Source organism: Haliotis asinina, chromosome 16 (assembly GCF_037392515.1).
Source record: "Haliotis asinina isolate JCU_RB_2024 chromosome 16, JCU_Hal_asi_v2, whole genome shotgun sequence".
In the NCBI taxonomy this organism is placed as follows: domain Eukaryota; kingdom Metazoa; phylum Mollusca; class Gastropoda; order Lepetellida; family Haliotidae; genus Haliotis; species Haliotis asinina.
The window spans coordinates 10,940,186-10,965,646 of NC_090295.1; the positions used below are offsets into that span (position 1 = coordinate 10,940,186).

The following is a 25,461-nucleotide window of genomic DNA, read 5'->3' on the forward strand; positions in this document are numbered from 1 at the left end:
CAAGATTTGCTGCTTTATAAATATTAGATGAGTTGGGTTGTCAGGCTTACTTCATAGTATCACCACTGCGGGTTAAAACTGATCTTCAAAAACTCTTGCTTGTCGTGTGAGACGCCTAGAGGGATCGCGTGTTCAGGTTCGCGGACTTTGTGCATGGTCATAGGTCTGTCTGATCCAGACGCGATTGTTAATAGACCGCCGTCCTACCGTTTGAATATTGCTGGGTACGGTGAAAAACAAGCTAGCTAACAAATCCACAGTAGTCCCATCATTACTCCTTGCTGGTGTAGACCCGTGAAGATCCAGGTTAGAATTGATCTTCATTACCCCATGCTTGTCGTAAGAGGCGTGTAACGCAGCTGCGCAGATGGATGCTCATGCTGTTGATCACTGGATTGTCTGGTCCACAGTCGAATATTTACAGACCGCCACTATATAGCAGCTGGAATGTTGCTGAGTGCGGCGTAAAACTAGGCTCACTCAGTGACCATATATATGCATGCTGATGTACAAGAATCCTGTCACAATAACAGTGTGACAGTATGGATAAAATCACCCAGTTGATGTCGAATGCGAAAACCGACACACGACTCGCCACCCATGCGTCAAATTAACACCCATATCTATGGCTAAACAAACCTACCTGTAGCATTGCCCCTACCTACCCGTAACATCGCAGTACTGCTATTGGACACAGCCATCCAATCAGGCTGGTGTTTCCTGGTGTTAAAGTCGATACACGCCTGGAGGGACATAACAGAACAATTCTAATATGTTTGAGTGAAATTAAAAATTTATCTTCACGGTTCTTAACTTTGCACTTTCTTTCACTGAGCGAGTCAGATCAGTCAAGATGTACGTTACAAGAGGATTGATAAACAACATGTTATTGTGCCAGTCAGGCTGAACACATTAAGACCACTTTCAGTGTCCGCTAGATTACACAACTGTACGTTGGCAATAGAGTACGGTAAGTGAGTGAGGTCTTGACAATATTTCCGGAATATCGCGGCGGGGGACACCGGGAATGAGCTCCACGCGTAGTACCCGTGTATTAATCGCCAAACGTTTCAAACATTCACAACCTTTTAAGGACATGGTCTGTATTCGTAATAACAATATATGCTAAATATTGCATGCTGTCCGGGTCATTGGCGTGAAGAGCAGGCGCTTTTAAATACTAGGGATCCAAGCGCCGTGTGTGTGTGTGTTGGGAGGTGGGGTATACTACTTTCTGCACACATAGCACTAATACAAACCATACCACTCTTCTAACGCGCACATGTGTGTGTGTGCGCGCATGCGTGTGTGTGAGAGACAGAGAGAGACGCAGAGTGAGAAATATTCATTTCATTTCCCTACATGTATCTACGCTTGAGTGAAATGCTATGAAACATATGGCGCATTAAATATATATGCAATGTCCCACGCGTGTCGTGTTAGTATTGAATGTAAACTGGGTTAATTATTCTGCGTCCGTTACCCTTTCCACCCTTCACTGTAATACAAAGTGAGAAGGTACGAGAAAATTTTCAACATTAAAACTTAGGTGTTTACTTTATAAACCATAGCTCATCGTGTTGACAGTAGTCGGAAATCAACAGGAACGCACCAGAGCTGCCAGTTTCCGTTAGGTTATCTCGTAAACAAGTCGGAATGTTCCGGATGCCTCCGTCACAATGCAGAAAGCTTCACGGTTAACACAAACTACCCTTCTTGTGTTCTAATGAAATTAATTCAAACGTAAAACAAGCATCCCACAAAGAGCATTTCGTCCTTTTATTATGTGGATGGTTGCAAACATTTAGCTGTCACTCGTTAAGCTGTTGAAACAATATATGTCGTATAAAGAGTAGCGTTATATCGAGGTAGCTGCTACGGTTCGCTGGAAGTTGTAGTTGAGAAATCTGTCACGGTCGAGTTATCATCGTGACGTCACACGGGGATAGGTTCCGGGAGGGCTAGCCAATGAAAAACGACATGTATTTACTTTTCTGGCCTAATGAAGTGGGAATTCTCGGAAAAAGTGGAATAGCTCATAGGACCCTCAGACACACAGTGAAAGCATCTCAAACCAGCTCTGGCCATGTATACGCGGTATTAAATGTTGTGATTCGTGAAAAAGTCGGGACTCCGACGAGCAACTATGAGTGAAATACTAGCTGCATTTGTGACATTTCTTGTATGTGTCAACGCACGGTTTATCAACTTTGAGCCGGGATTTGAATATCAGTACAAGTTCAACTCGAAGGCTGATGTGAAGAGTATTGGGCAATTCCAAGTATCAGCGAAGGTGAGAACGATTTATTACATTACGCAATTAAGCGCTTAACCCCGCGGCGAGTTGTGCTCGTGTTTCTGTCGCGCGAAATAAATAATGAAATAATCTCGAGCGACGAAGTAAAGAACCTCACTCATGAACCGTTCCCAGACATCAGATCATCGCGATGAGTATGGAAGGGGGGGGGGGGGGGGGTAATCGATGCAACAATCTATTTTATCGACAAGGTTATTGCGAAAGCTATGATGTTAGACCCCACTCGGATGTATGAATGCGAGACGTTAATTTAACGAAGACAAAGACGAGACGAGACAAAGGCTGTCTTATTAACGTGTCACATATTTCATACAACCCGGTAAAACATATACTAGTCACATTATTTGCAAAATGATGAAAAGGTCTCTTCGATAAAAGCATTACAATATAAATATTATAGTGATTTTAAAACATACATATCACAAAACGCTAAAGTCATATCCCAAAAGATTCACTCTTCAAAAGGGTTGTTTCCACTTGTCCGGCATGCATAAATATTAAAAGTATTATTTTTAATTATTTGGTAAACAAATATCCTCTGACCTATTTGGGTGACCAAATATCAAAGACCGAGGTGGGGAGCAAAATAAAAAGTTCACCTTTTGATCTCATGGATTATCATGCTCCGTTGATCTGGAGCCTTTAAACAGTAGGTGCCTGACTCACGTGAAAACAATGGGTATGAGTCCACGTGCAGACGCACACTATTGTTCTGGGGAGAATACCGGGTACCTCATATAGTGAAAAGAAGTGAACCCAAAACACACCCCTGAGGAACGCCGGCTTTTGCACACTGGGTTGGATAACAATGAGCCAATTAAACATGTCAGGTTGACCGACAGACGTACGCGACATCGACAGTTTACAACGAGTACGAGTATATTCTCAAAAGTCGATATCTCAATCAATACGATATACAGACACGTGGAAAACGCCCCTTCCACCAATTCGGTGAATTATGTGTTTTAACGCCTTCCCACCACTTTAATAATAACCCGTTTAGCTGTTACACACAAAACCACATTTGGTAAGGCCCTTACGAGTAGCACTTTTTGGACAAGGAAGTATAGCTTTGTGTTTAAGCAAAAAAAGATTTAGAGTGTGACGGGCGAGAACATCCGCACTAAGAACAGTACCCGCCACCCACCCGCCATACAACGGGTGGACTATAAATATTATGTCTGGACCTCACAGCCGAGAGACGGCACACACGCTGTAAATACTGTCACTGAGTAAAGCAAAACTGAAACCTCGAAATTACCCCGGGGCATTGAGAGGTGAAGCTGGAGGCTCTGTAGTTGTACAATTGTCTGACATTGCCGTCTACTGTTTGACCTGTGCCCGGGGGTAAACAGCGTCCGTTAATTACTGTCTGCTACAGCCTTAATCTACGTCCATTGTAGAAACTCTCATATTTTACAGTGGACGGGGCAGGGAGTATATGTTTGGGATGTAACGCTACATTTTATAGCATTTAAGTTACAATTATGTCGTAGAAAAGACCTGTATGGAAAGGGGCACAATGAATTCTGTTTTGACAACCGTACTGGTATGGTGTTCAGCGAAATGAGTGAATGAGTTAGTTTTACGCCGCTTCTATCAATATTAAGGAGGGGAGGGACACCTGAAATACGCTTCACAGATTGTACCCATTGTTAGACTCGAACCGTGGTCTTCGTGCTAGCCACTTTAACCACTACCAAACGCCCGTTGAATGAAATGAACCTCTTGTGGGGTGCTTTTCACATTTTAACAGAAACTCATCATATTCAGTTGGGCAAATTGTTCCATGAATTGCATATTTATGTGTGAAGTGTACATATTTCTACAGAACGAAATTAAGGAATGTTTTTCATTCATCACAAAAACAATTAACTCACTGATAGACTACAGAGGCAGACCTCCCGGCAGGTGCTCATTTAAACGTAAAAAATCCGTTCATCTTTACGTGACTTTACTCTGTGTGAAGTCTTCTATTCACACTTCACTGGAGCGGTTGGATAGCCGTGTGGTTGAAGCGTTCTCTCGTGGCGCCTTGACCCGGGTTCGATTCACCACGTGGGTTCAATGTGTGAATCCCATTTCAGGTGTTCGCACCGTGATATTGCTGGAATATTGCTAACAGCGGTGTAAGAACATACTCGCTGACTCATCAATAAATTACTGCAAGCTCCAGGTGAATCATTAGATGCGCACCATTCTTCATCAATATGCCAAGAATATGAGTCTTCCTTGTTAGTGTGGGCATTGCGGTTTCATCTAGTCTTGCGAAATTACATTCCTCAAATACTGACCTGATTGGTGTGCGTCATGTAATTGAAGATTACATTTATGATCGTGGTGTCAGGCAAGGGCAGGGGTCCTGAAACAGCCCAATCTATGGCGACTTGTCCTGCCAATAGTATGGCCGCGTGGTCGTGGTTGTAGTGGTGCTGGTCGTGGTGGTAGTAGTAGAAGTAGTAGTAGTAGTAGTAACAGGTGCAGCAGCAGCAACAACAGACTTAGGGTATCATTAGGGTATCATTTATATGCTGAACAACAAAGGAAACGCAAGTATCGAAAACAAATCAGATCTCATAAAAGTAAGCGTTCATGTTTACGTCTGCTATTCAATTTATTTATATTGTTATGTGTGTGTGTTCATTTCATTCCTCTTCGCTTATTTTTAAATTATCTTTGTATCATTTTTCGTTTTATCTTAACGTTCATATTTCCCTGTGTCTGTCTGACTTCATACACAAATACGTGCAATGCTTTCACTAAAAATGACAACTTACGCGACAACAGAGCCACACCTTCACCTGTGCGTGACAGCGTGACAGAATTTCTCCGTATGAAGTAAACATGTAACTATGAATGTTCACGGCACTGAAAGCACCATAGAGGACTCAATAGTGGAAGCCTTTGCTTTGAATATATCTCCTAGACAACGCGAATTGTCTCATTGCAACCACGTGATGCTTGTTGCACTGGGTGTGACATCACGTTACGTTACATTACGTTATGACTCAGGATAAAGAGACACGGCATAGCCCTGGGGTTGTATTTATTGAATAAAGGGGGAAAAACTACCAAATTGAGTCGTAGAGGCAAGCATGTTCTGATCCACTGCACAAATCGATCAGAGGCTTTGTATGTTTTTAGGGTGTCCTCACACACGAATTACAGAGATGTTTATAATATTTTATGTAGACTCTAAGTCTCACTTTCTGTACATAACCAAATACTTTGGTGAAGTTTAAAAGTAGAGAAACCACCCGTGAGGGTATGATAGACTACTGAAACTAATAAAACATTTTAAACATATTCAGTTGAAGCTGTCAAAACCGGCATCTGTCCAATCCGGTAAGTTGCCAACACCAGCTTAAAGTCACTGTTTCACCCGTGGCTTGTGCATTTATTACCAGCTCTACAATCCAGCGCGCTGTCTAAACCGGACTATTTCTTCAGTCCCGACGAGTGCCGGTTTAGACAGCTTCCACTGTAGAATGTACAAACTTCATCCCATAAGAGCCACAGCTTAAAACAACACGTGTTATAGTCCAGTGAACAGACAAGTTAGATGTTGTTACCAGATGTACTTCAAATGAGACGCAGTTTGGAAGTAGTCCCTTCTTAAGGACCCAGTTTACGTATCTGATAATCTTATTTACGATGGGGAAAATAATCTTGGTCAACAATAATCTTTGACAATTTATCTTCTTACAACCTCATCAATCATGTTTTGTCACACATTTTGATTATGGAATCAGTTTATGATCAGTTTTGATTTGTTTTTCTTTTCTTTTTTATGTAGTTATTTTTGGTTTTTCAAATTTTAAGAAAAATACAACCTTATGACTTTACCGAGTGTACTGAAGGATGCAGTTAACGAAAGTCCTGTCACCATAATCATCATTATCGCATTGTAACAGGTACTCCAGTTGTGAGGCCTCAAACGGTGACAATTTTTTGTATGGTTTTCGGGTGTATATATTAGTATGTAAAACAAATGTTTTGTATCGCAAGCAGCCTTTGTTACCATGGTAAAGCTTTTCATAAATAAACAAATCAGAAAATGACATATTTACAAAATATATAGTTTATCAACTGACCACCCGTAGGAATATATTTTATTCCTATTTTCATATCGACCTGAAATTTTGAGAAACTCCATAAAGAAACCAGTGAAATAATAAGGACATGTTCACTAAACAGTTGATTTTCATTCTTAATAATGACGATTACTGGGTTTTTTCCGCGGGTAATTGTTTATATAAAATTTAATCAATTCAGTTTAGATACTACAAATAATACCGTAACATTTAACTGAAAAAAGTGTTATGTAAGCAACCTCTATTTATTGTTAATGTTCTTATTAATATACCGTGACCAAACATGGTGATAAAAGTGATGACATGTTTCCCAATTAGCGTATCACAAGCACGGTATACAAGGGTCTATGGAGGTGTGTATACATGTTCCTTCCGGGTATAAGAGGGACTTTTACTGTACAAATATAGGTTTTGTGTTTACAAAAGTGTAAATGGGTTATGCAGTGAGTGTGTGTTTGGACTGGGCGTCATAATTAGTTTGGTCTGGTTTGTTACTTGGCGCGTTAATTACATGACAATGGTTTGTAGCTCATTTGTTCAAAGATTCAGTTTGTTTGATTGAGGTGCGGTTGTAACAAAGCAGTATTAGCCCTGGGGTGATCGTAACCGCCATAGCTTAACATAGACTTACGATTGACGTTGCGCTAAGGTGATCGTAGGGCCCATACCATAACATAAAACTTACGACAGACATAGCCCCATACCTTAACATAGAACTTACGACTGACGTAGCCCCATACCTTAATATAGGACTTATGACAGACGTAGCCCCATACCTTAACATAGGACTTAACTAGCGCTAAGGCTGCTTTATACAACGACACTCAGTGCTACAACGTCTATAGCCATAGACACATTTCTAAATTTTACGATTCCGTTTAAAAAAGGACCATGTATGTTTTCTAGCATCCTTTCACATCTCCTTGCATGTGTTGGTGACCTGTGTCTCCGTTGAGTCAAGATATGCTTACCTTTCACAATGACTTCCTGGCTGATATGAATGTTCAGAATCAGTATATTCACTGGCATTCCTCGGAAGCTGCCCGATTCCAAAGTAATAACAATGTTATTCTTTCATGCTGTAATAACAACGGTATAATATTCTACGCCGAAACGTAGCAATCACAAATACGTTGTTTTCCTTCAACCTTTTGTCTTTGCTTTACCGAACGTTTGGCATGTATTGTATGTAGAAATGTTGACACATTTCTGATACACTTCCATACGATGCTGTTGATGAACAAAATGTCTGTCATGTTCAGCTGTAGAGACCAAAGGGGTTCGAATCTCCGTTTGGACAATAATTTTCAAAAATAAAAATGTAGATTTTTCCAATCGTATATTGTTTTCATATGTATTTTTTGTGATGAGTATAGCTATAGAATTTTCGAAACAATTCAAGTCTTCTCCGATTTCATTAAAATTTGAAATATATGCAAATCATAACATATAAAAACAATATACGGTTGTAAAAATCTATATTTTCATTATTGAAAAATATTGTCCAAACAGAGATTCAAACCCCTGAGGTAGAGACTGTCGTCACCGAGTCACATGTTTCGGCGAGTTTCTTAAGCATCTTAAACTTCCTTTGCCTCTGCATGTGTTTTTGACGGGTGCCACCAGTATCTCATATTACGTTGACCTTATCACGAAATCCCTGGTTTGAACGTTATTATACAGTGATTCGAAAACAGATGCTAATAATTTAGTTGGATTACAGAATTTAGCAAAGATTTAATTAAGATTATGGAATCCTTTATTTTTCTTTCTTAGTTCTATCACTACGTTGTATATCTATCTATCTTATATGTCGTGGGTGTGACTATCAGTGTTAAAGACTTGATGGCCCCTAGTCCGTGGGGTAGCGTAGTGGGTAAAGTGTTCGTTCGTCACACAGCAAACCTGGGTTCGATTAGCTACGCTGGTACCATGTGTGAAGCTGGTGTCCCCGGTCGTGATATTGTTTGCATGTTGCTTAAAGCGACGTAAAGCTGAAAAACTAACTTGATATAGACTTAAGATCAACAACATCACGTCTCACTTGTCGCTTAAAGCACACCAGTGGGTCGCTGACCGCTTTAGCAAAAGAAACGCTTGAACGGTGACCTTTTTCTGAGAATCTCATTGTAGCGAAGGCGCAGAACCTTTAGATTAATATGTCATACTTGATTGGACGTTAAAGATGCATTGTACTAAATGTTATATACTCAGTCGGTCCTACGAGAGCTAGTTAGTGCAATGTCAGGGGGGTGGTGTGACGGGCACTGGCTTGTTTATTTGTTGTCGTTATAGATCATGTTTATTGTCATCTGTATTCTGCGTTTCTATCACTTATTTGTTAGCGCCGTCGCCGAGTCTCTTGGGGGCCATGTTTGCTCATACGTATTTCTATGCTACTGTAGCTATAATGGGCTTTTATGCAGGTCACGAACGTTGGTATCCGGGTCTTGAGAGGCGACCTGGAGGCTGGTGTGGTCGCACTTCGTGACGTGGTTGATGACGTGTCATTGTTATCCCGTCGTCATGGATTGGTGATAAAAATATCCATCACCGGTTTATCTGGTTCATATGACTGCCGTCATTAGTGAGAATGACGAAAACGAACAAAAAAAGAATAGATAGTTTCAGATAATAGCAAAAACATCAATTATTATCCATATAGTGAATTATTACTCGCCCGTTGAAGATTCTGCAGTGTAATTGACGGCGATATTGCACTAGTGTATTACCGCTTGACGTATGACGTCAAAATGGTTCAAATTTGTGACGTCACAATGCTAATGCCGATGTCGCAATTTTACTAGACATAGCTTGACTCGCGGAAAGGTGAGAGTCCCCACATAGCAGGGAATTCCACGGTAGTTTCTGTCAATGTATGTTAGCGAGTAATAAACAGAATACTAAACTCGCTTCCGAGAAATATCATTTTTATTAAACTCGTTACAGATTTAGTATCAAACTCGCTTTCGCTCGTTTGATACCAAATCATTAACTCGTTTAAATAAAATGGTATTACACGGAAGGTCTTTTAGTATCCTCTATATATATCATATGTGCATATGTGCACGTATCACCTTTGCCGAACAACTATTGTTTCTGTATTTCCTTGTCTGTGACGTCATTAAACAATTGAACGCGACGTCAATGAACAGGACAGTGACATTTGCTTACCCTGTTTTACTGCACAAACGTACTTCAGCAAGTGTGTCATATGACATGTACAAAACTCGTGCAGAAGTATGCATTGCCATCGCTCTCGTTCGGGCAATGCCAAATTTTACACTCGTTAAGTCGTATGACAAACTGCTCTTGCAATAATCTCTATTTATGTCATGTCACTCCGCATTAGCATTTTCAGGCTATAAGTAGTCGAGTTTTAGCCAAGCAAACCAGCGGTTGATAGCTTGAGCATCAGTCCGTGCCGTAGGGTACGATGACATACAATACAACAGATAATTACACAATAATTCTTAACATTACATTATTTCAATAAGGACGCCGTCATCGCAGAGCAGTGACAACAACACTTTCAGACAGGTGACGCATAAATAGGTTTAACGCCAAGTAAGATCCGGGTTTGGCAACTCAAAAGCATGTGTCATGCTCAACCAGACAAACATGTCGTGGGCGATGTTTAAATATTTTTCATGTTAGCCACAAGGTTTGATGACAGATAAGATGAGTTTCAACAGCGTTATGTTGTTCTGACAAAGGGACATGCCCCGGGGAACATTGTTTTCTATGTTACGGCATCTCATATCTGTAGCGAACTTAGGGTGAAGGAGGTCGTACGTCACAGAGTTAGAGAGGAGGCCATTGTCACGTGAAATGGGACGTGGTTCACTGCCTCTGCCTCTTAATGTATATTTATTAAACGTTAACCAAAACGAACCCATGAGAAAGATCTGCAATAATATAAGTGACTGAAGAAGGTAGAGAAGCTATTTATTGTTTATTGAGGCCTGACTGTGGGAGTGCCAACTGTCCATGATGTGGAATAACGTTTAACTTCCTTATTTCAGTAGAACGTTCACCTGTCCTTATTCATCCTGTTTGGTTATTTTTAGAGATGAACTTTTTCTGCAGTCGGAAAAGGAAATATAAACTTGGACGCTGGGGACGCTCAGAATTCTACGATCTGATTATTTTTAAAACGTATAACTCAAGCTGCATGTGCGGCGCTAGAATGTTAATAGTCACTTAACCCACCGGGTACCCATTTTCTGCTGGGTAAACATTGGCAAGTTTTAACAGGTATCACATGTGCCACGTTGTGGGACAGGACCAAAGTCTAAGAATACCTGAATCAAGGTGTCACTCACGGTTACCCACCCAAGGACTCTCCGCTTTCAACGTTGCTTAACTTCAACCGATTCGTCGCCCAGGATCACATGATACACATGATATATTTCACCATTGAATAATAGTTCTGTTGTTGTTGTTTTGGGATTTTTTTTCTTTTTCATTCCCAGCGACCACCAAACATGGGGGTGTCCATCCTAATGCCTGACGTTTTTTTTAATTCTTGGTTGCTGTAGACTATTACGGCCATGGTTCACTTGAAAAGCCTTGCTTGGCTGATAAAAAGGAGATATAGAGATATAATTGTGAGAGAATTATATACTGGCTTTGGACGAATGGTTTTATGTGTTATTCAAGGGAGCGTTGAAAAAGTTCATTTAATGCTTGCTCTTTCTAGCATGTGTCAAGATACGATTAGCTAATTGTTTGATCAGCATTCTTAAGGTTGGTGAGTCACTCCTTGACAGCATTTCATTTACAGTCGAACACCGTTGTGTCGAATTCTGTGCAGTGTGAGTGTCAGGTGCGCTGCAAAAGCATGTAACTGCTATTCTGTTCACTTGAATGATCAAATATTTGTAAGAATATACGCCTCCCCTACGCCAAAGGTTTTGCGAAGAGAGGTATTTGAAAATGAGTCTACTTTGCATATGAATCATAGAATATTCGAGTTTCAACACAGGTATATGAAATGGTGGCGCATCTGGTCCTTAATGTAGATGGACATAAAAGTGGGTTATTAATCTGGGCCCCGTTCCACAAAACTCTCGTAAGCCTAAGATCTCGTAGCTTTTCTCGTAGCTTTCCTACGGCCTATACTGTAACACAGGGAGTACGAATGGTACGAGAAAAGTTACGAGATCTTAGACTTACGACAGCTTTGTGAAACAGGACACTGGACGTGACAATAGATATTCCTTGACCGAGTACTAGAGGGTTGTTGAAGGCTTGAGCGTTTGTGGGGAAAACTGAATGAACTTATGTAGCATTCCTCATCATAGAGATTTGAACCTGGACTATATCTACGTGCTAACTAAATGAGTGAGTTTAGTGTTACGCCGCTTTAAGCAATGTTCCAACAATATCACGGTGGGGGACACTAGAATTGGCATCGCACTTTTCACCCACGAGAGGAATCGAACCCGGGTCTTCGGCGTGACGAGCGAACGCTTTAATCATTAAGCCACCCCACCGCCCCGATCATGTGATGACCTATGGCAGATAGTGATCTTGTCATCGAACTATCTGTCGGCAGCCATTGTGTCCATTCGATCCCAGTTCTTGGGTTTATTGGTATCATACCGCGTAATCTTGGATAAGTTGCGTCACTTCAGACAAGCGAGTAGGTTAAGAGGGTTTATAGTACGATTAGTGTTACGTTATACACATCCTCGATATCTCCAGGGTATACGTTCTGACAAGTCTCCACTATACCATGGACGCATCTATGCCTCTGCCCGATAAAGTTATTACCTCCCTTGGCTGGCTTTTTATCCAATCAGGTGTATGCGCTGAAAAGTTGAGCGAACCAATCACAGCTTACTTTCGCTTTTTAAATTACCTCTAACCGATTAAGCTTGGCAAAGCAAACCACGCAGAGGTAATCTGAAAGAGGTGAAAGGAGTCCTTGTTTATATGTTTTTTAAGTTTCGGACCTATAAATTTGTCTGTATGATTTCCTTCGCAAACCTTCGCAGTTGCGACCGCTACCTTTGTTGACACTGGCAAGGTCGACCATAGCTGATTGTCTACTGTGAGAATGCGGTGCCTGCAAAGGAGGTAATAAACTTCTCGTGCCGACCCGTAGATGCGTCCAGGGTATAGTGGAGACTTATCGGAAGGTATACCGTGGAAATATCGACTATGTGTTATACAGGGAACACCAGAAATAGGCTTCACATATTGTACCCATTTAGGGAATCGAACTTGGGTCTCCTGTGTGACGAGCGACGCTTTCACTGCTCGGTCACCCCACTGACCCCTGAATAATTGGCGTTGACGTTTTGTAACTTGGTACACACAACATGAGGCGAGAAACATCGGAAGGAAATATGTCAACGAGAAGGGTTTTTTACGACATTACAGTAGATGTCCATTACAATTTAACATATAAGCAACAGTTACATTGTCCACTGTCTGACCAGCTTGACCATTGTTTCAGGTCGGGTACACGAATATTAGAGAAGACGATGAAGGGCAGGAGGTGTCATTGAGGGTTTACACCTTGTCCCTGAACACAAAAAAATCACAAGGTAAGTTTTTTTGTCAATTTTACATAGATGAGAAATATTGACAATATTGATCAACCGGGGTGTAGCTACCATTACAGAAAAAGTCCGGACGTACATATCAGTTTTGCTAAAAAATTCTAATATTTACCCCAAATACTTCAAATAGTATTTAAATATAAAGGTTTACACGAAAAATTGACGTGCTATATTATAGACGCCTGATAAGCAGTTATACAAAATACCCTATGTGCACAAGCAAGTCTTAACTGTCCCCATTAAAACTGATCTCACTCTTTCAGACGTGGTTGGACACGACTGGGACTTTTCCAGATGGTAAGCGGTTTACCTGATTTCCACAGTTTACACACCACTGAACCTCTTCAGTCTGGACACTGTTAACCCGGACACCGGACTACCGTGCGATCACTGCTGGGGAGATCATTGCGTAGTCCCAGCTACTTTATCACTTACCAACAATTCGCTAGTCGAAAATTGGTTCTTCTGAAATTCTGGGGAATAATAGTGTGTGGATTTAAAGGTTTCACCATACAACGGACACCATGGCTGTGTCAGGATGTAACCCATTAAAACACAAGGAGCGGTGGGGTAGCCTTGTGGTTAAAGTGTTCGCACGTCACGATGAAGATCCGGGTTCGATTCCTAACACAGTTACAATATAGCGCATTTATAATGTTCCCCGCCGTGATATTGCGGGAACATTGTTAAAAGCGATGTACAACTATGCTCACTTACACAGTCATTTCCCTTTTTGCGGCAAATGGTAAACATTATTTCAGAAATAACAATACGAAAACGTCCCTGATTGAAGGGCAGTCAGTTTTACCATTTGATTTTGAATTAAAATATTTTGTTTAACAGGTTTTCGTTTGTAATTACGCCCCATGGGGAGATCGTCCACGTCTATCACCCTACACACGACGATGACGAGGCAGTTGCCATCAAGAAGGGCCTCGCGGCTTTGTTTGCCGGTCGACTGCACCAGGAGTCAGAGGTGAGAGGTCGTGACCTTGACCTGTTTGTCCTCTTGATGTAACAATCGCTGGTCTCAGACAGCTCCAAACTGGATTGTGTAACAGTGTGTGACCAGAGACCATATAATAGATATATGGTCTCTGGTGTGACTGAACTATTAAGTAGAATTTTTAAAAGGGGGATTTTTTAAATCTGCATCAGGATTACCTGAGACTGAATGTCTGGTACATGATGGTCGGTCAGAGTGATGATAGTGTGGCCCTCCAAATTTGCTCTGGAAATCATCTTTGTGTCGCTGGATAACCCTGTGAATACTGCTTACACCACCAATAAATAGTATCTTTGTAACTATTCTTCTTGGTGTATTGAAAACCAGCATCAACTAGTACTCGGCCACCATTACATGTGAGAAAGAACTGCATCTGAACATTGACTCTTTTTATTTCTTTTGGTGTGACACGGCCGGGATTCGAACCCCTTAGCTCTCCACTCCTAAGCGACTCTTTCTACTGGACCACTCTAGAGTATGGGTTAGACGCTTAGTTACTGAAAAAATAATATACCATTCAGTTGAAGAAACAAATATTATCCTGTGAATTGAAAAGTCCTAGTGAGTTGAGAGATCCTGACCCTGAAGATACCTACTCGTGTTTCATTTAGGGTTTAAGAATTGCAGAAGCGGAACTAGAGTATAGGCTTGTACATGTGCCACACATGTTGAAATTCCTTCCATAATGCGAGTGAAATATGTTTCTATTTGTTTGTTTGTTTGTTTGTTTATTCATATTTCTTACCTCTATGTCCCATGACAAGCTAACGCTGACAGGTGAAAGTTGACTCAGAGCAGTAACTGATGTAGTTTTAAATGACAAATTTGTTGCCTTAGATAATACCAGAAACAGAGTATTTCATATACTTTGGGCTTTATTTACTAACTCCTTTAAACGTACCAAATGTAACTTTTCCGTAACATGAGCGGAGCTAAAATGGCGTTATAACGAGGTATGAATGTGCTTTTCATACAGAAAGTCTCCCAGAGAACAGAGGCGGGCTGGCGGTACAGCGTGCAGGAGACGGGGCAAGAAGGTACGTTATCAGTCACGTGACTGGAAATTAAGGCTGAGAGTGGCAGTCACGACTGATGTTTGTGTGTGCGGTGAGATATGGGCATCTTGAAATACTTGTCTAGGGACAAATACAAACTTGTAAATCATTATCAACAAAGTTATATGTAGGCTTAGGAATCTCCGGATAACGGTTCATGTTGTTATAAGCCACATCAGAGACCATATAATATTATATGGTCTCTGGCCGCATGCAGGAATAATACCGCTGTCTGACCGCATTCTAAGAATAATCCAGTCTGAACAGAGACCATATAACAGACCTCTGGTCTGAACAAGAAATCAACTGATTGACATATATAGCATCGACCTGTGCATTCGGGGAATGATGATAAAGTATCGAAGTCAACGAACCCGACCTCATCACTCTACACGTTTGCTTCCCTTTCGATATTCCAGACCCGATGGGTTCCACGTACCTTACAATGTTCTTCCTCTGGGTATTCCTGGCCTCATATACCTTATGATTATGCCTTGGCAAACAGGACCCACATACCCACGTCTCCCTTCTAGTATCCCAAACTAAGAACTAGAAATGAACATATTTTACTGAAAAATGTACTTAGTAAAAATAAATATATAATGGAATGGGGGCCCTTCGACTTTCCTCATTTTCACGAAGCTAAGGAAATCTAAACTTGCCACTTTTTCTAGGCTTGCATGGGCTTTCTTTAATATGTTTACTTCAAGGTCTGTACGACAGAACCCGTGAAGGTCCCGGGGTAGAATAGGCCTTCAGCAACCCATGCTTGCCATAAAAGGCGACTCAGCTGGTCGTAAGAGGCGACTAAGGGGATTGGGTGGTCAGACTCGCTGACTTGGTTGACACATGTCATCGGTTCCCAATTGCGCAGATCGATGCTCATGTTGTTGATCACTGGATTGTCTGGTCCAGACTCGATTATTTACAGACTGCCGCCATATAGCTGTAATATTGCTGAGTGCGGCGTAAAACTCAACTCACTCACTCACACTCACTGTACGACAGACTGATGTGCCATGTGCCCTTCGATTGTCTCACTTTGGGTATTCCTGTTGAAAAAAACCCTATGGTTGTTTCCCTTGGTGAATTGATGGTCCAAGAGGTCCCGAGTTCCTTACATTTCATCTTTCTATTCAGTATATTGAGTCAACTGGGTAAATGTACCTACATGTACATTGTACGATCCGACAAAATGTAGAACAGCTGACTCTAATATGTCATGTGTATTTCTGGACCCCAACAGCACGACGTCTTTAGCGATGTAAACCTTCAGTTTACTGGACAAGACAACAATATGTAAACGCCGTCTTGCTCGAGCACACAATCCTAGCTATTTCCGTATTTGTAAATGCCGTCTTGAATTGCGCACAATGCTATTTCCACTATGCGCATGCTATTTTGTATTGTGTTTCAGGGAAATGTACCCATTATTGTATATAACAAAATGATCAATCAAATTCGAATCACCTGTCACCATAAGAGTTATCTATTTCAAACAGGTGTGCACCAAGCTTCCTATACAGTTCGTCCAAGCAAAGAAGGGCATGTATTCACCAAGACACGTCATCCCAAAGGTCACCCAGTCAAACATGCGTCTTCCGAGTACACTAAGGTGAGGGGGTTACGGAAAGGGACGAGCGATGACGAATGACGAGAGCGTTGTAATCTCACCCATGATTACTACCCACATGTGTGATAAGTTTATAGATTTATAATTTAACCCAGTACGTGTTTTGTTTTATTCAAAATTGCAGTGAGTATATCATCCTTAAAATTATATATAGTAGTTATATATAGTATTATATAGTAGTTCCCGCAACCATGGAGCGAAAGATTGCAGGAAAAGCCATTACGGGTCAGCCTTTCATCACACCAATCAGGCCGTCGCTTATCACAGTGTCCATTTTCAAAATATTTCAGTGTGAAAATGATCAACTTTTACATAACAGGTCGCCGTCTACTTTTCAGAAGGATTTTCAGCAACACGAAAGGAACAGTACACGTTGTATTGCAATGTTAGCAGTGTTACATTGGTTATACGACTTAATAGCAATATATGCGGTACATTCTAACACCGTTCTCAAACGATCTATATTCATCGAACTATGCCCCTTGTTCATCACATCAGCTTCTATATGCCACTCAGAGAAGTACAGAGGTACAATAACATTTAAGCTGCAACTTCTACCGATGCATTCTTCTGGACATAAAGAGAGTCAAAGATAAGTCAAGCATCGTATGTAGTGATCCAGAAAGAGTCACGCCTCGGCAGTTTCGGTCAGTGTCATCCCAATAAACTGAGCATAAAGGCACAAAGAGATTCACTGATTAGTCAAGCACAGTGCCAGGCGAACCAGAATCAAATGTTACGCCTTGACAGTTACGATGAAAATCATATTAAATATAAAGAGAATAACATACTATTAGGCAAAATATGTGCTCCTTGGCGTACCCCAGTATATTTCGGAGGAAATAACACGTAGATCCACCCGTATAGACAGACACTCGAGAGAACATCCTTAATAACTGACAACTTACGAAGGATTTTTAAAAATATTTCACCCGAGTGAATGCTGTTTTCCGCCCCCTGCCTTGACTATCCTAATCAAGTAACTATAGGATGAACATATCGGAAGCTCTGAAAATCCTTTTTGCCGCGTTCATTAACACGAACTACTTGTAAATATTGTCATGAATATTTTCTCTTTACAAATAAACAATAGAGGTATCAGTTGCCGGGCAATCGAAAGCAGAATATTTTTACCGTACAGTTACGCACGTGAAACGATAATACACAAGGAACAGTCGCCGAAATACTGCACACTTCAGGACAAACAACATGCATGGATAGCAGGATAGCTGTATAAAATATGGTACTGTCGAATGAACTTTCATTTTTGTTTTCCTTCTTAGCAAGCCAAGCCTCAGTCGTGGGCGTATACTGTCATTTACCAACCAGTTTATGACTATGTATATTCTACTTCCCAGACTTTATACTATAGCAAGGATCTTGGCAACATCCACTCCGTGGAGATCAACGAGACGTTTAAGGCCATGCATAAAGTTCAGGACGGGTGAGTTGCTTGGCTGGATATATACTTTGATATACGCCATCAAAATGGTGTCAAGGTAGTTTTATTACATGTTTAGATGACATCATAAGAACACAATACACCACTGGCATTGTATTTTTCCCACATTCTTTCATCATCGTCTGTATCTATGGATGTGGGAAACAGGCGGTCCAAATAACCGTGTGTCGTCACACCTGACAGGTAACCTGTTCATGCTATCAACCACTGGTTTGTTGGTTTCAGTTAAGTGTCGATGCTCGCACCTTTGCTGCTGGAAAACGTCTGATAATAATGTTTTCAGATTACTCACTGGTGCATGACCCACTATTTAGATACCATGCATGACAAAACATTCACCATAGACACAGGACACATCCATTTTATCAGGGGTTTGTTTCCTGATCAGATTATATTGTTTCTGGCTTTAGGTATGAGCCATTTGAAAACTCCAGGCCAGTGAAAGCTGTGAACGAGTTCACGAATCTAGGTGAGTTGGCAGTATTTCAATTTTTTGGACCTTATTAGTACTACTAAAAAGGAATAAACCACCTTTTACCGCCATTTTGCTGTTTTATCGAAGCAAACCCTTTTCGTTTCCACATGATGACAATAATTTGTCATATAGGTTTGCCGCTGTGTGTTTACTATAATATAAACCTAAAGGAGTAGCGCTAGCAAAACTGTATAACTTACATTTCTTACAAAGTACAGTATATACCCATGAAAACAGCATGGGGAAGTTTGTGAATACCATTTACTGGCCACAGGTCCGAGAGTTTCTTGACAAATGGGTTTCCAGAATCATAATTTAAACCGTTATTGGGCTGGAAACAATGGTACAGACACCAAAACATCAGCTTGATTACTGGAAAGGTCATGGACATCACCACCATTACGAAGACTTGACAAGAGAATCAGATCAAGGATGACAACATTATGAAATAGACGGCCAGACGGGTGCATCATGGGTTGTCTCAAGCAAAGAATTCTATTTTAATCGTCAAAATTTCTGACCTGCTCCCAACGAAATGAAATTAGAAAATAAAGAAGTTTATTCGTGTTCCAGGTACAAAAGTGCTATGCATAATTTCAGTGCGCAATAACACGGAAGTGATTATTTTCATATAATACAAATTGGATTGGCAGATTTCGCTTCAAAAGACTGCAGGATTTATTAAACATTCTAAATTCTAAGGGCATTACTAAATTTTCATGTGTGGGACAGGTTTAAAAATAACTTTGATGAAATAAATAATGAAGAATATTGAAAGGTTGGCACTTGCAACACAAAAGTAAAATGTATTTTTGTTTTGACTTGTTTAATGTTGTTGTTTTTGTTTATTTTCAGTACATATGACATTTGTACGATTGGTACATATTTATTCTTTATACTGGAAACTGAAGACAAGGTACCTCAGGAATGAAACTGAAGGTTGCCATCGCTATGAATGTTCGTTACATCCGTTGCTTTCTAATCCTATATTTACCACATGAATTACAGAATACCCTGAGTTATCTGCCCTTGGGGCAGGGAAGCTAGAGTTTCTGACACGATACAAACTCCGTCATGTACCCTCAAGACCAGATGGCGTCACCACACGATCATCCATTTCCATTGACAAGGTAGTGCAGCTGATATTTTGTGTTTCACTTCACTTTTGTGTTTCACTTCACGTTTTGTGTTTTACTTCTGAATCACGCTTTGTGTTTCACATCACCTTTTGTGCTCTACTTCACCTTTTGTGTTTCGCTTCACCTTTTGTGTTTCAGTTCACCTTTTGTGTTTCAGTTCACCTTTCGTGTTTACTTCACTTTTTTGTGTTTCACATCATCTTCTGTGCTCTTCTTCACCTTTTCTGTTCGATTTCATCCTTTGTGTTTCACTTCACCTTTTGTGTTTTACTTCACTTTTTGTGTTTCACATCACCTTTTGTGTTTCACTTCACCTGTTGTGTTTTATTTCACTTTTTGTGCTTCACACCACCTTTTGTGTTCTATTTCACCTTTTGTGTTTCACTTCACCTGTGCTTTACTTCACCTTTCGTGTTTTTGTTTTGCTTCATCTTTTATGGTCATTTCACCTTCTGTTTTTTTCTTCACCTTTTGTATTCGCTTCACGTTTTGTATTTCACATCCCCTTTTGTGTTTCACTTCACCTTTCGGGTTTCACGTCACTTTTTGTGTTTTACTTCACTTTTTGTGCTTCATTCGATTGTCATGATATACACTGAGGTATAAAAGAAAGTACATAAACGAACTTTTACAGTGAACTCCGTGATGCAATTTAATAACCATTCTAATCAATATTTGTTTTGTATATGCATTGAACACGACATGAGAAATAAATAAAAAGTTTGAAACAAATGATTTGATAAATAAAGTAAAACTCATTATTCCACACAGTCATGGGAGTGTCTAGCTTTTTTCTAGTCCTTTTCTGCAATTTTAACAGAACATTCAAATACAATGCATGCAAACAAGAGATGTGATGCAGTTCTATTGCCAGTACGACAGCGGAAGGATATACGGATGTGCCTAGAATTTTTAAGAATCCTAAAGACCCAGTCTCTCCTCCCTACCCAGCTTATGAGGCCAGCTCATGTATCTGCCAAACGAAATTCCATATAACCCTATACAACCACCACCCACCCCACCAATTAGGTCAGTTACATGCTGAACATCATTCTTCTTCATCTTCATGTTGAGATGTGGGCGAACCCGGAAGTAAACATTTTTTCTCTTTATGCCAGGTCAGTCGAAAGAAACCGAATACAGTGGTGATAAAAGACGAAATGAAATATATCACCTCCAATTTGACCTGCATGCGTAACGAACCAGAAAAAGGTATGTATTCAACAATCCCTCGCTATAACGCCATGCTGGACACAACCACACTCTATTGATACAAACATAATTTATGTATTTCAGATTATTTGTGAATAATTGCTCCGTATATTGGTGGTTACATCATTTCCGATAGAAACACTATTTTTAAGAAAAAGGTGTATTCAAACATATCTTTTATGTATTAATAACGGCAGTGTTTCTGCGAGAGAAATAATGTTAGGAAAACCATTATGTCTTCCCTGTTTCTTACAATACAACCACAAAACCTTCCCCGCCATAATTATTCACTGAGTGTGTTGAAAGTGTTAGCCTAGCCCCACCCACCGCTGAGGATATCGAAAGATGTGTTCCAGCGTTTAGTTGTTATTCTATGTCCTGTAGAATTCCTATGTATCGTTTGACTCATCCTGAAAATACCTGATCTTACCGCAAGACTTTCCCGTTTGCACTGTTTTATTTCATATGGTCACATTTTACTAAATGTTACAAATTTGTCTGTGCGTACACCATCAGTTCTTAACTTTTATACGCTCAGTTCCTGCGTGTTATGCTTGGTTAGTAGGTTGTTTAAAGATACGGAAAGGATATTGAGTGAAGTTAGTTTTACGCTGCATTCAGCAATATTTCAGCTCTAAGGCGGCGGTCTGTAAATAATCGAGTCTGGACGGCTCAAACCAGTGATCAACACCATGAGCATCGATCTACGCTATCGGAAATTGATGGCATATGTCCCGATCATGTTTGTCGCCTCATACGACAAACATGGGTTGCCGAGGACCAATTGGAACCTGAATCTTCATGTTGCGATGTAAGTGGGTGTAATGCTAGTTGACTTTGCACGACCACGAGTGATTGTTTTCTAGTTCAGACGTAGCATATAATCATGAGCCAAATCTTTCCAGGATCTAAGCGTCTCACGCAATGCTTTATGGGAATCCTGGCCTGTCTCAAGGTGCTGCCTGATGACTACATCGACATGCTAGCCAAGAAACATCTCACCTCAAAACCCAGGTATGACACTTATAGGGCGCTCACAAAACATTGTGGAATAAACAATAGCTTCTCATCACACACATGTGTGTGTAGCAATAGGCACAGCAATGTAGTTGTTTAGTGTTTGAAAAAGATGCGGTTTCAAAAGATACAGATTCTTTGCCAACTTTGTTACAGTCGGTGAAAGCTATTCTTTGCATCAACTTTGTATTGCCAGAATGCTAAACGCGGTGTAGATTTATACGCACGTGTTTGTTTCTGAATCGTCGTGTTAATCTGTGCTCGCGTCCAAAACTCATTTCACTCACATTATCAACCTCTGGTAATTATCATAAGCATTATTTCAGTAATCAATATGGAGGACTAGGAAATTTCATAGTGCCATATCGTACCTGTTAGCCCCCTTGGTCTTACCTTTGAGTGAATAAATGAGTTAGGATTAACGCCACATTAAACAGTACTTTGTTCAAACCCACGAGCACGGGCATTAAGATGATCTAGAAACATAATCGAAGCCAACCGGGCTTCGAGATCACGATCACAGGTTTCTGGTGTATCAAAGGGAGGCAACTCAGAGAATCTCTTTCTCCCCGGTGAAACCACCATCTTTAGTTCAAATACCTAGGGTAATATATCAAGCAGCTTCGGAATTCGAACCAACGACAAAGCCTAAAAACATCGTCTTGTTCCAGACGCCCACGTGACGTCAGAGACAGGAACCACATGTTTGACGCTATTGCTGCCATGAACACTGTCCACTCTCAGAGGTTGCTCTTGGATACCGTCCTCAACATCTCCAGACCAAGCGCCTTCCTTGTCAAAAGACTCCTCGTGCATATTGTTACCATGGAAACACCACCCATTGACGTACGTATTTTGACGTAGTTTCTAAATTATATTTCCGACATGATAATATTTGGAAGAAAGAATGTCCTCATTTTGTATGCATGTGGAAGCTTGGAAGCTAAGTGCAAGTAAATTTATTTCTGACGAACACTCTAAAGACGACTAAGCCGATGATGATGACGATGATGCAACAGATTACATATTCAATAAAACATTACGTATATCTACTTCTCTAAAACAACCCTCCTCTTAAACCCTATACAGTGAAAGCTATCTAATCCGGCACTCACGGGGACTGAAGAAATCATCCGTTATTGACAATGTGCAGGATTTTAAAGTTGTTGATAAATGTACGAGCCACGAAAAGGACTTAGATTTTATGCCGGTGATGACAACTTGCTGGATAAGACAGATGCCGGTTTTGACAACTTCCACTGTATGTCCATCACCTACACCTATTACGAAAAGAATGTGCCATATAATAACACGACATAGGCCGGCAGAAAACCCGGCAGTACTTCACCTTTAACGCCTAGTCGTGGAGGACAGCCAGAGTTACATTCAAGGACATGTTTACTCTTACAGGATATCATCAGCAAACTTGAGGAGTTGTGTTTCCGGCCCGGTGACTCCCCTTCCGAGCTTCAAGACGTGGAGACGCATCACCGAATTGTGCTGGTTGTTGGCGTGGTTGCTAAGCGATTGTGGACTGCTGGGAGAAAACAGGAAGCGTCGCAATTAGTGGGGAAAATCGAATCCTGGTTGGGTTTGCATGGTGAGTAAGTGTGGTTTTACGACGCTTTAAATAATATTTGACCAATACCACTGCAGGGAACGGGCAAAATACATTTTCCTAAGTGTGGAGACAAACATAGGTCTCAGGCGTTACGGGTGAACGCTGTCACCACTGGATTATTCAACCTCCCCGGGTATGCATGGTGGGGACGTACATTATAGTGAGTAAGTGAGTTTAGTTTTACGCCGCACCCAGTAATTTTACGTTAATAGTTAATATAGATACATAGACAACCGTCAGCGAATATCGAAAGAAATATTAAACTTTATTCTTTTCATTTATGTTATTTATGATCAATAAATAACATTTCTTTTTTTCGCACACCTTTCGCGCCATCACCGTGCGTGCGTTTTGTATAAGTAACATTATCGGGGCGGCATCACTGTGTTTCGCGTCATCTTTTCAGTGATAATATCAGCACCAGTGGAAGATGTTGTGAATATAAAACTTTCTTGGATTTGGGATTTTTCAAAATGAGGGTTTAATTTAAGTTTGTTATAATTTTATTTTCTTACAGATCCGTGGCTGTACCGACACAAGCGCGCGCTGATGACAGAGAACCAAATGTTGGCTTATGATCATTGGCGCGTGGTTCTTCTTGAATCCCTTGGCAACGCCGGACTCGACCAATCGTATGACTACATTGTGTCTCATGTCAATGACACCAATTCTCAGTGGGTGAAAAGGGCGGGAATACACGCGATGAGGAAGTATGATCATGACGAAGTAAGTATACTTTCTGTCGCTAGCGAAAGATTAATTACAAGATACCATTCCCTTTAATTTCTTTGAAGACATTAGATCGACAGGAAGACCAATATAACCCCAATATAAATTCAAGATTCAGTTAATTTTTGTTTGTTTGGGGGTTTGTGCATGTCTTGTTTTTGTTAGCGATAGTCCAGCGTTATTTTAGCACTACATATGCAAATCAGGGCCAGACAAACCAGTGGTTGACATCATGAGCATCGACCTACGCAAATGAACGATGCGATAAAATACATCAGTCATATTAGCAGGCCTGACTACCCGAGCCCGTTAGTCGAATCACATGACAAGCATTAGTTTGCCGAAGACCAATAATACCCCGTATCTTCATGGGATGGACCCGTGAAGGTCCGGAGAAGAATAGGTCTTCAGAAACTCACGCTTGCCTCAAAAGGCGACTATGCTTGTCGTAAGAGGCGACTAACGGGATGGGGTGGTCAGGCTTGCTAATGTAACTGACGTATCTTATCGTATTGTTCAGCATTTGTAACGGGACATATGGCATCGGTTTCCAGTTGCGCAGATCGATGCTCATGCTGTTGATCACTGGATTGTCTGTACCAGACTCGATTACTTACAGACAGCCGCCATATAGCTCTAATACTGCTGAGTGCAGTGTAACACTAAACTGACTCACTCACGGGATGATTGTGTCCTTGACAATCCACTGACTGATAACATGAACATGGATAAACACAAACCAGCACGACAACAATGCCTCCCTGACGACCACATCTAACCCGCTTCTTCACGGGATGATTCAGTTTATTGTGTCATTTCTTGACATCAGATACATTTGTCCCCAGGCAGTACATCTGATGATGAAGACAGCCTTGTATGATGAAGATGACAAAGTGCGGTTTGAAGCCCTTCTACAATACCAGGCTCACCCGAGAGCGGCACGTGTTGCAGCCAGGTACATCAAACAAGGGTACGTACATGTATTATGAGTGAATGAGTGGGTGAGTGAGTGAGTCGGCAAGTATTGCAGCCAGGTGCATCATAAGGGAAGGTATCATGAGTGAGTGAGTGAGTGAGTGAGTGAGTGAGTTGCATTTACGTCGCATTGAACAATCTCGGCCCCTCTATA

At 40.9% G+C, this 25,461-nt stretch overlaps 1 protein-coding gene across 1 annotated transcript in view; it reads left to right on the top strand.

Annotated features, from left to right (window-relative positions):
• The first annotated feature begins 2,006 nt into the window (after window positions 1-2,006).
• The window catches only part of LOC137268211 (uncharacterized), a 138,883-nt gene continuing 115,428 nt past the window's right edge, over window positions 2,007-25,461 (top strand). Inside the window, exons 1-15 of the mRNA XM_067802752.1 lie at window positions 2,007-2,293; window positions 12,878-12,968; window positions 13,247-13,280; window positions 13,827-13,959; window positions 14,966-15,026; window positions 16,547-16,659; window positions 18,036-18,121; window positions 18,550-18,608; window positions 19,623-19,744; window positions 20,872-20,965; window positions 21,871-21,979; window positions 22,654-22,828; window positions 23,393-23,582; window positions 24,121-24,329; window positions 25,178-25,302. Of these exons, the coding sequence (XP_067658853.1) occupies window positions 2,147-2,293; window positions 12,878-12,968; window positions 13,247-13,280; window positions 13,827-13,959; window positions 14,966-15,026; window positions 16,547-16,659; window positions 18,036-18,121; window positions 18,550-18,608; window positions 19,623-19,744; window positions 20,872-20,965; window positions 21,871-21,979; window positions 22,654-22,828; window positions 23,393-23,582; window positions 24,121-24,329; window positions 25,178-25,302 (1,748 nt within the window). The 5' untranslated portion in view covers window positions 2,007-2,146. The remainder of the gene's footprint in view (window positions 2,294-12,877; window positions 12,969-13,246; window positions 13,281-13,826; window positions 13,960-14,965; window positions 15,027-16,546; window positions 16,660-18,035; window positions 18,122-18,549; window positions 18,609-19,622; window positions 19,745-20,871; window positions 20,966-21,870; window positions 21,980-22,653; window positions 22,829-23,392; window positions 23,583-24,120; window positions 24,330-25,177; window positions 25,303-25,461) is intronic.